The 15,099-nt window shown below is 42.2% G+C and overlaps 1 protein-coding gene across 1 annotated transcript in view; it reads right to left on the bottom strand.

Moving 5' to 3' along the window:
* Positions 1-15,099, bottom strand: part of ELOVL4 (ELOVL fatty acid elongase 4) — a 45,247-nt gene that overhangs the window by 25,425 nt on the left and 4,723 nt on the right. Inside the window, exon 2 of the mRNA XM_068281535.1 lies at positions 1,763-1,950. Coding sequence (XP_068137636.1) covers positions 1,763-1,950 — 188 coding nt within the window. The remainder of the gene's footprint in view (positions 1-1,762; positions 1,951-15,099) is intronic.

Genomic DNA, 15,099 nt, shown 5'->3' on the forward strand with positions numbered 1-15,099 from the left:
ATTCAGAATACCACTGGTATACTGTAATTATCCCGGTTTCAGCATCAGACACACTTCTTATTGCTATACATTGGTTTGTCACCCCGCCCTCCCAGTGATTTTTTGACTATGCAATGATGTCATGTAGGCTTCTCGTAGTGCACTCTGGGAAATCAACGGATGTTAATGCTCACTAAACTGAAGGGGGGGGGGGGGGGGGGGGGGGACGACATTCCAGTTATTCACCTTCCCAGTAGTAAAGATGCTGGCACCAGTGATAAATTAAAAATGTAAATAAGGATGAGCTAAGATTTTTAAATGGGAAAAACCAACTAATGAATATGTTTTTTTAATCTAAAAGCATTTTTTCAATATGCATTTATTTTATATTCAGTAAAGTACATTTTTAAGTTATAATTTACCTCTGCCGTAACCCATTAATTATCCCTTTTTTTTTTTAATCTCAGATTTATTGTGTCACTCTTTATCTTTCTTAAAGTCCTGGACCTGAACTCTTGCACAGGACAGAGAAAAACAAGAAAAGAAATGGATCCTGTATGTATTTAGAAAGTTTATTCTGCATATTTCACCCTCCTTTGTATCTAATCACAAGTTGTAATTTGATCTCTACCCTGGGTCACCTGACTGCCAAGGCAAAGATAGCATATAAGCCCATTTGAAAGCACAGGCTGTTAACAGTATGAGGTAGTGCAGATTTATTTGGGGATTTATATCAGCTGTAACAAAGAAATGCTTTTTTTGTTTAAAGGTTTATTATGCTGTATCTTTTAGAGCAGAATTGTCTTATATAGCCCAGATAAAATAAAAAAAGTAAATGAAGATTATTTATGAGGTAAGTGTAGTGCATCACTCCCACAGTTTCTTAAACTATATGAAGAGGATTTGATAATGACTTTTTTGAAAGGCACAGTAACCTCTTGTTACGTTATCTATAAAAACTATAGATTATTTTTCTTTTTTAAAGAGCAACCGTAGTGAAAATAATTTAATGAATAAAAGAGTTTTCTTTTTTGATCAGTTTTTTACAATATCCATTTAAAAATTATTTAGTCAGTGTTTGCCCACTGTAATTTTTTTTCTCATCCGATTTACATTTTGAATTCATCACATCTTTGGTCCTGTCAGGTGCAGCTCTGCGGAATATGTGTTTACTGAGAGTTCCGTAGCCAGGGAAAATTCTCTGGGAAGAGGATTCCACATTAGCTAAACAGCTTAGGATAAACATCATTGGTAGGGGAGGGATGCATACCAATATAAAGCAATATATAGATCTGAGGTTTCTCTGATGCTGAAACCAGTAATATTACTGTAAATGTGGGTAGCCAGAATAATTGAATGCATTCTGTTATAGGTCATTACAGTTACAGCATAAACTACCAGATATTCTTTGAAATGCCTGGCTGCATCTTCTGTAATAAAAGAATATGAAAAAAGGTAGATAGCTTAACTATACAAGACAAAAAAAACAAAAACAAAAAAAAACACCCCTCTACAAAACAGGAGAAAAATGCAGTGGCCCCTTGCAGAGTCTCAGCACTGCACTCTACAACATGAGGATAACAAGACTAATACATACAACAAAACCAAAAATATATGGTTTCTCAATGAAACACAGCTCATTAGATAATTAACACCAGATAAAAATAATAGTAATAGATCAATTTTAATAGTGTCAGAAATGTATTTATAGCTATCAAAGTAAATGAATGTTTAGAGAAACAAAAAGGACCAGTGTACAAAAGGATACATTACACAATCCTACCTCTTTAAATATAAAGAAGTTCAGAATAACCATGCCAAAATTGTAGGCAATCAATGGGTAGCGTAACTGGAAAGGTTCCCGATTCTTCATAAATCTGGGGCCCAGCCATACAATGAGGAGATACAGAGTGCTGATCGCCAATGTTGGCAACGGAGATTGCATAAGTGGCCATTTTTCAACACGTTTATCTGTTGAGAAGAGAAGAGACGTTAGTGTTCACATAACTATCACACAATATTTCAAAAGAGCATAGTTATTACCAAGATACATACCTGGGGCTTCCTCTAGCCCCATCCGCTCGGATCGCTGCAACACCGATGTCCTCCGCTGTCTGCAGCATCGGGAACCAGGTCCGATCACTGCCGTCAGTCGGCTCCAGTCTACGCACAAGAAGTGCGCTGTTTGCCTATCTCTCCAGCAGCCGCTGGAGAGACACGTAGAGGGCGCACTTCTCGAGCCGACTGGCGGCAGTGACGGGACCCGGTACCCGAAGCTGCAGACAGTGGACGGCGGCGTGGGAGCGATCCGAGCAGTTGGGGCTGGAAGAAGCCCCAGGTATATATAAAAAAAATGTTTATACCTCAGCTCTGAGTCCATTTAAAGAGGAACTGTAACCAAGAATTGAACTTCATCCCATTTAGTAGCCAATATCCCCTTTCCAATGAGAACTCATTACCTTTTCTCAAACGCATGATCTATATGGCTGATATTGTGGTGAAACCCCTCACACAGTGTGATGTCAGCGCCTCACAGAACTGAGGTACTGACCTCACACTGTGGGAGGCCTTATTACATTGGCCTCAATTCACTAAGTTTAGACTAGTCTCCGGATGGTTTGGTCAGTTGCATCAAAGGGGAATTCACCATTACCAAATTGTGGGAAATAACAGCTGTTTCCAACTGCCAAAAAAGCTGCATCTCCTACCATAAAGATAACCTGCCAGCAGTAAAGAGGTCTCCTGTGATACATTTTAGAATCTAAGGGCTGGAACCCACAAGAGCGTTTTTTTGAGCATTTTGGCAGCGCTGCGATACGCTAGCGTTTTGCCAAAACGCTCAGCTGATGTTAATGGATGGGGCAACTTCCACAGGAGCGTTTGCGTTTCCCAGAAACGCAAACGCAGGACCTGCAGCATTTTGGGAGCGTTAGCGCTTCAATGTAAAGTATTGAAACGCTAGCAGAAACGCTCAGCAAAACCTAAACTGAACGGTTTTGCTAGCGTTTTGCGGTTCAGCACACTGTAACAAAATTAAAAATAATTCACAGGACCAATCAGGATAAAAACGCGAAACGCAAAACGCTACACAACCGCTGAGCAAAAAAATACACTGTTGCAAAACGCGACCGAAAACGTGCATGAATCCGCTTGCAAACCGCTCAGACAAAACGCAAGCGGTTGCGTTTTGCGTTTGCGGTTTTCAGTGGGTTCCAGGCCTAAAATCAGGGAGAGGAAAGATTTTACAATGAGCAAACATTGACTAAATCATTTTTAAATAATTATTGTAAAAATCAAGCACTTTTTTCATTACGTTATTTTCACTGCAGTTCCTCTTTAAGAAAGCATGTGAGACATACACTGTAAAAGGGAAATTTATGTTCATCTGAAGTTGACCATCTAACTGTTTCGCTTTTCATTTGGCTCTCAATATACACATTAAAATAATAATCAAAAAAGTGGCCAATGCCCTTATCAGGTTCAAGTCACAAGGCCTTTGTTTTTCCCTCCTCCTCTGGACCCTTCCTCTTCAATTGAGGCTGTGAACTACCTTTACCTACTTCAGACCTTGTACCGTATTGAAAGTCATACTGCCCTGGTTTCACAGTGGGACGTTAAAGTCCCACGTTACAGCAGCCAGTAACGCAGCCTAACTCACAGCACTGTAAAATCAATTGTGGTGTTCACAGTGCCTACGTTGCGTTACATTGTAACGCAGCACGTTTAAACAAAGTGCTGCATGCTTTACGTTATACTGGGCTAAGCAGCGTTAGACTGCTTGCACATGCTCAGTAATGTTGGAGGAGGAGGTCTCCCCTCCTCCTCCGCAGCCAGCCACATGGCTAATTAATATTCACTGCACTGCAGAGACTAGTGGTAGGACTGTAGTGTTGTCCGGATCATGAACGTTCATTTAAACCGGATCTTTTTTGTGAGTCGAATCATCCGGAGGCCCAGGATGCTTCGATAGCGGCCTTAAGCTCAACTCTCAACTTTCTCTTCACAATATCCCACAGATTCTCTATGGGGTTCAGGTCAGGAGAGTTGGCAGGCCAATTAAGCACAGTAATACCATGGTCAGTAAACCATTCACCAGTGGTTTTGGCACTGTGAGCAGGTGCCAGGTCGTGCTGAAAAATGAAATCATCTCCATAAAGCTTTTCAGCAGATGGACGCATGAACCCACTTTTGAACCAGAAACAGCGGCAGAAGCGGCTGACCTGGGCTACAGAGAAGCAGCACTGGACTGTTGCTCAGTGGTCCAAAGTACTTTTTTCGGATGAAAGCAACTTTTACATGTCATTCAGAAATCAAGGTGCCAGAGTCTGGAGGAAGACTGGGGAGAGGGAAATGCCAAAATGCCTGAAGTCCAGTGTCAAGTACCCACAGTCAGTGATGGTCTGGGGCGCCAGGTCAGTTGCTGGTGTTGGTCCACTGTGTTTTATCAAGGGCAGGGTCAATGCAGCTAGCTATCAGATTTTGGAGCACTTCATGCGTCCATCTGCTGAAAAGCTTTATGGAGATGAAGATTTCATTTTTCAGCACAACCTGGAACCTGCTCACAGTGCCAAAACCACTGGTAAATGTTTTACTGACCATGGTATTACTGTGCTCAATTGGCCTGCCAACTCTCCTGACCTGAACCCCATAGAGAATCTGTGGGATATTGTAAAGAAAAAGTTGAGAGACGCAAGACCCAACACTCTGGATGAGCTTAAGGCCGCTATCGAAGCATCCTGGGCCTCCATAACACCTGAGCAGTGCCACAGGCTGATTGCCTCCATGCCACGCCGCATTGAAGCAGTCATTTCTGCAAAAGGATTGCCCACCTAGTACTGAGTGTATAACTGAACATAATTATTTGAAGGTTGACTTTTTTTTGTTTTAAAAACACTTTTCTTTTATTGGTCGGATGAAATATGCTAATTTTTTGAGATAGGAATTTTGGGTTTTCATGAGCTGTATGCCAAAATCATCAATATTAATAAAATAAAAGGCTTGAACTACTTCAGTTGTGTGTATTTGAATCTAAAATATATGAAAGTCTAATGTTTATCAGTACATTACAAAAAATAATGAACTTTATCACAATATGCTAATTTTTTGAGACGATCCTGTACAGTGCAGGGAAAGTCCTGTCCTGCTAGTCATTTCACCCATTCTGCTTCCCTAGTAAAAATGATTCAAATGATTCGGTTCAAAGATCCGGATCTTTTCAATGATCCGATTCAAATAATCCGAATCCTTAAAAAGATCCAGACTTTCTATCACTAACCTGGAGCGGCTGCTTTGAGAGCTGAATAACGCAGCTCAATCTGACGTCCAACTTCTAAACCACCATACGTTGTGTTAGGGGCACGTTATACGACCATAACGTCCCCTAAAACGCAACGTCTTGGTGTGTAAGTAGCCTTAAAGGGAACCTTAACTGAGAGGGATATGGATGTTTCCTTTTAAATAATACCGATTGCCTGGTAGTCCTGCTGATCTCTTTAGCTGCAGTAGTGGTTGAATAACACACCTGAAACAAGCATGCAGCTAATCCAGTCTGAGCTCAGTCAGAGCACCTGATCTGCATGCTTATTCAGGGGCTGTGAATGAAAGTATTAGAGACACAGGATCAGCAGGAGAGTCGGGCAACTGGTATTATTTTAAAAGGAAAAGTCCATATCCTTCACAGTTTAGGTTCCCTTTAACCTCTTTGCCGGTTATCCCGAGCTGAGCTCGGGGGACCCGCGCAGGAGGATCTCTCACGCCCTGCTGGGCTGATTTTCAAAATTTTTTTTTTTTTTTAGTTGCACGCATCTAGCACTTTACTAGCTGCGTGCATAACTCGAGCGCTGCCGCTCGCCGTCGATTAGCCGCTACCCGCCGTGCCGCACCTCCCCCCCCCCCTAAACCCCTTGCACAGCCTGGCCAATCAGTGCCAGCCAGCGCTGAGGGGTGGATCGGGACTCCCTCTGATGTCACGACGTTGGTGACATCATCGCGATCGTCGCCATGGCAACGGGGGAGGCCAAGCAGGAATCCCATTCTGAACCAGATTTCCTGCTTGCGCAGATCGCTGAGGCGATCGGAGGGGGTGGGGGGATGCCGCTGTGAGCTAGCGCTAGGCTAGCTACATGATTTAAAAAAAAAAAAAAACACATTAAAAAAAAAGTGCTGCGCCGCCCCCTTGCCGCAATGATTGAAACGGCAAGGGGTTAAGGTGCGTACGTACATCCAATTTTGATTGGCTTACCACTACAATTTTACCTCCTCAATGTATGAGAGCTTATCTACACAATCTGTACATAGTATTCAAAGTCTGTTGACCCTCAAACTGTAGCATAGAACTGGTAACATTGGCCAATCGGTGGGCAATCTAAATTTGATATGGGTATGCACCCTCTTAGACCTCTTCTAATTAGGACAACCGCCTATTTCAAAGCTCCTTCAAAAAGGACATAAAAACTCAGCTGACCGCCTCATTCACCTCTCCACCCGCTTCACTGATGCAGCCCCACTGTGCCATTCCCTTCACTGGCTGCCTATTACCCAGATGATCCAATCCAAACTCCTGACTAACATAACAAAGCCCTTCAGGAGTTGTGCCCTCCATACATCTCCTCACTCATTTCTAGATACTGTCCCTCCCACAACCTTCGCTCCACCCAAGAAATTCTCCTGGCCTCTAAGCTGATCACCTCCTCTCATGCGCGCATCCAGGACTTCAGACGAGCATCATCCCTCATCTGGAACTCTTCCACAGCCTGTTCTTCATGCTTCAAACCTGAACATCTTCGTTCACACAAGGGGCGTTTGAGATTTTTTAATAACGCCCTGAAAGCGCTTGTGCAATGATTCTCTATGACAAAGTTCACATCTGAGCAGTTTGTTTCCGATCGGCTCAGATAAGCCATAGACCATTTTTGAGGCAATTCCACCTCAATGGAAGGTATAGGAAAAAACTCAAAAACGCTCACAAAATCACTTTGTGCAGCGATTGCGTGAGCGGTTTTAAGAATAAATACATTGTAATACATTCCTGACTAACGTAAGGTAGTGAAAAAACGCAATCGCTCTGCAAAAGCGCTTAGAAAAGCGCTTAACAAAACCGTCCAACGGACACGCGAGCGGAACGCAATGTGAACGAGGCCTTAAAACACACCTTTTCAGACAAGCTTACATTTTATAGCCCCTATTTACTTATCTGTTCACAATGTAATCAGAGGCAACGGCTCACTATAACATCCTCTCCCCACCTTGTGTCCCCCCCACTACTCTTTCGATTGTAAACTTGTAAGATTGTAGATTGTAAGCTCGCAAGGGCAGGGTCATCCTCCTAATGTTTACTGTTTTTGTCAGGGCTGTGGAGTCGGGCAATTTTGGGTGCCTGGAGTCGGAGTGGGAGTCGGGAAAAAAATGCACCGACTCAGACTCCTAATGAATTTGTAACTGTAATTAAAATAGAAAATGATAAATTTTTCTATTTCTCAGATAATAGTTATTAAAAATAATGTATATTAAAAAAAAAAATATATATAATAAAAAAATAATAATGTATATATACACTATATATACCGTAATAGCTGTGCTTAGTCCACAAAAATGAAATAAACCAATCAAAATTAGTTACTTGTGCTGCTTCAATAAAGCAGTCCCTGTATTTTTAAGGTCAGATATACATATCGGATTGTGACTGTATATATGATGTGTACACAGGAATCTCTTATATATACTAAATAACATCTATGCTGTAAGAATAAAGCCTGATGTGTAGCTGTGTCACTAATAGAGATGGTCAACGAGATGGAAATAATTCTGCATTGATGCTGATTTATGCAAATGTATGCACTCCCTTTGCTGATGAAATCAAATAATTTGATATGTTGTTAAAATTTGGTTTGGTGACTACAAATTAAAGGGTAAATGAGACGGATGAAAAGTAAAGTTTTATACATACCTGGGGCTTCCTCCAGCCCCTTCAGTCTAATCAGTCCCTCGCTGTCCTCCACCACCCGGATCTTCTGCTATGAGTCCTGGTAATTCAGCCAGTCAGCGCTGTCAGGCCGCATGCCGCTCCCACAGCCAGGAACATTCTGCACCTGCGCAATAGTGCTGCACAGGTGTAGTACGCTCCTGGCGGCGGAGTGTGTGCATGCGCACTACGCCCGACTGGCTCAAGTACCTGGACTCATAGCAGAAGATCCAGGTGGTGGAGGAGGACAACGAGGGACTGATTATCCTGAAGGCGGCTGGAGGAAGCACCAGGTATGTATAAAACTTTAATTTAATCTGTCTTAGGTTTACTTTGTTACACAGTAGTACTATACTCTACATATGCACTCCCCACAGAGCTGCAGGGAATCCACTGAGAATGCTGTGCACATTGAACACAGAGGTGTTGTCTGTTTACAATCTCCTCATTCCCCTGCAGAGTACCTGCACATCATTCTTACATGTACCCACACTTACATTGCCTAGGGCCTGATAGATGTTCTTTGTTCCGGTTCTTACCTTTTACAAGTACTATTACTAAGGACTAGTTTTAGTCTAAAGGGAATAAATATAGTAGTCTACATATCCTTCTCACTTCAGTTGTCTTGTAAAATTCCTAAGCGTTGGCAGTTAAGAGACGAATTTCATGTTACATACTTTTAATCAACAAAATAGTAATATGCAAATTAGAGGAGTCGGAGTCGAGGAGTCGGTGGAATCCTAAACTGAGGAGTCGGAGGATTTTTGGACCGACTCCACAGCCCTGGTTTTTGTTGCAATATTTGTGCTGCTTGAGATTTTTTTTTTTTTTTGGTTGCACTTATGTTCCCCTTGTCTTATTGTGCTTTGTAAAGCACTGCGGAATATGTTGGCGCTATATAAATAAAAAAATAATAATAATAAAATTGATTTTACTTGGAAGATCTACAGCACTCAGCAGGTTCTCTGTAGCTGACCCCCCCCCCCCCCACACACACACACACACACACACACATAAGAAGAAGAAGAGGAAAAAAAATAACACCTTAAAGAGAACCCGAGGTGTGTTTAAAGAGACACTGAAGCGAAAAAAAAAGGATGATATTATGATTTGTATGTGTAGCACAGCTAAAAAAATAAAACATTAAGATCAGATACATCAGTCTGTTTCCAGTACAGGAAGAGTTGAGAAACTCCAGTTATCTCTATGCAAACAAGCCATTAAGCTCTCCGACTAAGTTAGTCGTGGAGAGGGTTGTTATCTGACTTTTATTATCTCAACTGTTCCTGGACTATTTACTTTTCCTCTGCCAGAGGAGATGTCATTACTTCACAGACTGCTCTGAAAGACTCATTTTGAATGCTGAGTGTTGTGTAATCTGCACATATTATAGAATGATGCAATGTTAGAAAAAACACTATATACCTGAAAATAAAAGTATGAGAATATTTTCTTTGCTGCTAATCTTCTAGTAATTATTCATAGTACACAACCAATTCACTATATCTCATATTTTTTTTTTCGCTTCAGTGTCTCTTTAAAGAATGTTATCTGCATACAGAGGCTGGATCTGCCTATACAGCCCAGCCTCTGTTGCTATCCCAAACCCCACTAAGGTCCCCCTGCACTCCCTCATAAATCACAGCCATGCTGTGAGGCTGTGTTTACATCTGTAGTGTCAGTCTCAGCTGCTCCCCCGCCTCCTGCATAGCTCCGATCCCTGCCCCCGTCCCTTCCCTCCAATCAGCAGGGAGGGAAGGGATGCAGGCGGGGACTGGAGTTCTGCAGGAGGCGGGGAGAGCAGCAGACTGACACTATAGAGATAAACAAAGCCAGCTCTGACAAGCTGTTTGTCAGCAGCGTGGCTGTGATTTATGGAGGGATTGCAGAGTGCAGGGGGACCTTAGGGGGGTTTGGGATAGCAACAGAGGCTGGGCTGTATAGGCAGATCCATCCTCTGTATGCAGATAATATTCTTCAAACCCACCTCGGGTTTTCTTTAAGGGAAGCTTTCTCTTTTCAGGACAAAATACCCAACAACAAGACTGGCAACATCAGACTTTTTTGGAATGTTTAGAAAACCTGTGCCAAGTGTGTCAAGCTTCTGGGTAAACACACATTTCCCTTCTCGGTCAAGCCTAGAACTGTTTAGCATGCCCTTGCACGTATATAAGAAATATGCTATGAATAAAATGTGTGTATGTCTATTTTTATTTTTTTAATGAGGCAATTTGTGGGCGTGTCCTTCATTTAATCATGTGTGGATATAATTGCTGCCACAATTGTTCATTTATTTAAATATACTAGTAATGTTCTTGCGAGTCATGTAATGAATACTGTTTTGGTACATTTTCACATTATGAAAAGCTCAATGACTCATGAATTATATGCAGAAAATCAGCTACCTACATTGTTTTCTATCTTCACAAATCCTAACACTAACTCCGTTATTTCTGCTATTCTTGCCATTGTATGTGCAGATTGCTCTTCTTAAAAAAAAAAAGAAAGAAAAAAAGTCACTTTCCTTTTATTATACCAATTACGTTTTTTACAAGTACTGGTGGATACCCATGTGCTTTTTATCAGCTGGTTTAAAGGGCCACTGTCGCGAAAATCGTAACATTTAAAATACATGTAAATACAAATAAGAAGCAGGTTTCTTCCAGAGTCATAAATTACTTTTCTCCTATGTTGCTGTCACTTACAGTAGGTAGCAGAAATCTGACAGAACCAACAGGTTTTGGGCTAGTCCATCTCTCTTTAGGGGATTCTCAGCATGGCCGTTATGGTTTATAAAGACACTCCTTGAAAAGGTTTTATTAAAAGAAGCTGGCCAGCCTCAGTGCACGCTGCACTTTTTTGGCAGTTGGACGGAGCAACTGCCATTCACTAAGTGCTTCTTAAAGGGGAACTGAAGAGATAGGTATATGGAGGCTGTCATGTTTATTTCCTTTTAATCAATACCAGTTGCCTGGCAGCCCTGCTGGTCTATTTCTCTGCAGTAAAATCTGATTAAAACCAGAAACAAGCATGCAGCTAGTCTTGTCAGATCAGACTTATAAGTCTGAACCACTGAAACACCTGATCTGCTGCATGCTTGTTCAGGGGCTATGGCAAATAGTAATAGAGGCAGAGGATCAGCAGGGCTGCCAGGCAACTGGTATTGTCTAAAAGGAAATAAACAGGACAGCCTCCATATACCTCTCTCTTCAGTTCCCCTTTAAAATAAAGAAAATCCTCAGAATCCCCCATGAGGATATAGGCTAATCCAAAACCTGACGGTTTTGACAGATTTCTACTACTTATGGTGACAGCAACATAGGAGAAAAGTAATTAATGTCTCATTTTACTCTGGAAGAAATGTACTTATCATCTGTACATGTTTACATATTTTACATTTTAAGATTTTTGCAACAGTGGTCCTTTAAAATACTGTATTTGTTAGTCCTATTACTGGTATTCTTACTGCCTATATAGCTGGCAGCAAGCATTGTATAATATGTTAGGACACTTATGATCTTAAATTGCTGTACTCAAACTGGATTCTATCTACGCTAATACTTTTAAAATCACAATACCCTGCTATAAGTTAACACTCTCGGTGGCCGTACAAGGGTTTTATTTTTCTTTTTTTTTGTAATTAATTACTCAATACATGAAATAGAAAAAAATTGTAGCATGCCACATCAGGCATTTATAACATTTTCTACAAAATCGATCAGGATTTATCGATTGTCACTTCATTTTCCTAAACAAATTATTTTTGTAAAATAACCTAAAATACAAACAATTTGGTTATATTGTTTCTTTAAACTGTTTTAGCAGAGGAAGCAGAAATACTAGTGAAATGATGAATACCAGTCATGATGAAGTTTGTATATTCTCAGCAAAGTTGAGTCATGATCACCATTATTGAAGTAATCCTGTGGACACACACACACACACACACACACACACACACACACACACACACACTGAAACTCGCAGCCATTAATTACTGCCTCTACTGAGAATTAAAGCGTGTCTACAGCGGTCCCTGACCCCCCTCTCTGCCAGCATGGTTCTCCCCACTTACTCTGCTGGCTGCATGACTTCACTCCGGCTATGTCGACCCCCCCCCACACACACACACACACACACACACACACACACACACACACAGAGCATGTTGCTAACCTAGAAACTAGCAACACGTCTGTACAGCCGCCCTACAATGTCACAATCCCCATAGGGCCACAATGCCTCCTGTATGTGTACAAGGCTTACAGTGAACCCAAGGTGAGAGTTATATAGAGGCTGCCATATTTATTTCCTTTTAAGTAATACCGGTTGCCTGGCTATCCTGCTGATCCTCTGCCTCTAATACTTTAGCCATAGACCCTGAACAAGCATATGCAGATCAGTTGTTTCTGACATTATAGTCAGATCTGACAATATTATCTGCATACTTATTTCTGGTGTTATTCAAACCCTACTGCAGCCAAATAGATCAGCAGGGCTGCAACTGGTATGGTTTAAAAAGAAACAAATATGTCCGCCTCCATATCACTCTTACCTTGGGTTCACTTTAAATGTTAATTAGGCAATGCTCTTTGACATCTCTAATATGAGCACAGTAAAATGCACAGTAATTTTCCTGCCCCAAGGTAAGGCAGCATTGGTATTATCCTTAATTTAGCAGCTCCATTAATGCCACTTCCAGAACTTCTCTATGTCCTGCCACTTATACCTGTGAAACCATACAAATGAGGTCTTTCCTATGTCACGGGACCACCAAAGTTCTAGATTATGTCTCTTAACCACTTGAGGACCGTAGGCTTACACCCCCTAGTGACCAGGCTATTTTTTACAATTCAGGCCAATGCAGCTTGAAGGCCTCGCTGCAGGGCTGTACAACTCTGCACACAAGTGATCCCCCCCCCCCCCCCCGCCCTTTTTTGTTGATGGGCTCTGATCCATGCCGGCATGTTTTTTTTGTTTTTATAAACATTCCCTTTTTTTCATTATTTTTATATCCCTCCTTCCCCCCGCTAACTAATCACAGCCATCGGCTGTCATAGGCATCAGCCTATGACAGCCTGACAGCCGATCGCTTCTGTGCCTCCCGGGGGACAGCCGTGTCACACGGCTGTCCCCAGTACAGCGATGCCGTATATCGCAGCGCTGTACAGTGTAAATAGCCGATGGTTTCGCCGTCTAACAGTCTCCTAGCGGCGATCGCTAGGGCCAATTCAAGCGGAGATGTGTGCGCTTTGGCCTGCGAGATCTTCTGCAAAACCCCACCCCAGGACTTCACGCCAATTGGCGTTGAGCAGTCCTGGGGCTGCCGCGTTCACGCCAATTGGCATGGAGCGGTCCGCAAGGAGTCAACCTCCTTGGTGGTAACACAGAGTCAGGCTCGGGATGGAAATCTGTAGTAGCTCAGAGTGGTAATCCCCAGTTGGATCAATGGAAGGTGTGTGATGTGCAGGGCTGCCGCAGATCTATCCAGCAGTAGGATTTTTAGGTTCTAAAGGCTTGTGAAAAAAATTGCACCGCTTTTAAACAATAAAATGTGGAAGTAATCATACCTCCAGGGAGTTTAAATGCCTTCCCTTGACTGCTATCATATCCATGTACCTAGTTGTTCCAATGGCAAAGCTCTCAATTCTAGTTACCACCATAAATGTTGCAGCTATACTCATCTGTCCCTCACACTTCTCCTCATGCATTGCTTGCCTTGTCCTTCTAAAGAGCACAATTCTTAACTAAAATAGTTAATAGTCTAAGTTTTCTGCATACAATTTGCATGAACTTTGCATCCAAGCAGGAATTATATGCATGGCATTGACCATTTCTAGTCAAACTTAACATGTTTCAATAATATGCAACATAGCCTACATTCTGTACTCTTATTCGTTTGTATTTGAAGAATTAAGCTTTTTTAAAATAGCATGTTAAAGTGGACCTCCAGACTAAAAATTGACTCAGCAGCACTGGAAAGGCCTGGTGTTTCTTTAACTTTTTCACAGCATCAGAACTTTTTTTCTCTTATACAAGCCTCATTTTTAGCTGCACAGAAAAAAACTGCCCGGGCATTTTTCCCCTTATGCTGTGCAAAGCATGATGGGATTTCTGATGTTGTTGTTCTCGTTCTGCTGTTTTGATGCATTTTTTTTTTTTTTACATTTTGAATTTGACATTTGAAGCCTAGCACGTGCAGCTGGGAGGGGTGATCAAGACACAGGACAGTTGGAACTGTGTCTCCTGCTCCCTGTCACCTCCTTTCAACCAAAAAGATGGCTGCCCCCATGACAAAGATGGCAGCCCCCATGAATCACAAACATTTGCCTGTTCTTTTAAAATGGGGTGGGTAAGAGATTATATTACCTATCTATTCTAATTAACATAACTAATGTAACTTAATGACAGTATGTTTGTTTAGGCTGAAGTTCCCCTTTAATGGTGGATTATTTTGCCACCATTAAAGTGAGGAACCTTCCCCCTCTCATAAAGTGTAAGATTAGAACAGCATTAAGCCACCTTGTTAAATTCAATGCTGCAATTAATTGTCCATTTCAATGAAGCCATCCGGACTCTAGTCCTCTAATGCTGGGGATACACAGTACGTTTCTGTACCGTGTATCGACCAGCTGATCCGGCCAGCTGATAATATTCAGCTGGCCCGATCAAGCCGCTCGACCCTCGCCCGCTCGATTCCCGCCTGTGGACAATGGCAGGGAATCGAGCGCTGATAAGGAAGCGCTGGCGGGGGTGAGTGGTAATAAATGAGCAGGGACGCGGCGGGGGTTGATCCGGTGGCTAATCGAGCCGCCGGTCGACCCGTGTATTTCCGGCATAAGGCAGAGCTCCCCATCCCTATCCTCAAGGCCCACCAGCAGTACATGTTTTGCAGGAAACCACAAGCATTCACAGGTGGGGTAATTAGTTTCTCAGCATAGCTGATTAACCAACTCTGTGGATTTCCACAAAACATGTACCATTGGTGGGCTTTGAGGACAGGGTTGGGGAACACTGCTCTAAGATGCTTGTAGTTGGTTGCAAGATGGAAAAACAGCAAACACTGCTCTACCTCTCTCCACCCGACTGGAGGTGATTTTTCAGGAGATGGAATGGATGGTTACTCCAATTAGACGAGGCGACATGTATCGCAAGCTGCT

Source organism: Hyperolius riggenbachi, chromosome 4 (genome assembly GCF_040937935.1).
Source record: "Hyperolius riggenbachi isolate aHypRig1 chromosome 4, aHypRig1.pri, whole genome shotgun sequence".
NCBI lineage: Eukaryota > Metazoa > Chordata > Amphibia > Anura > Hyperoliidae > Hyperolius > Hyperolius riggenbachi.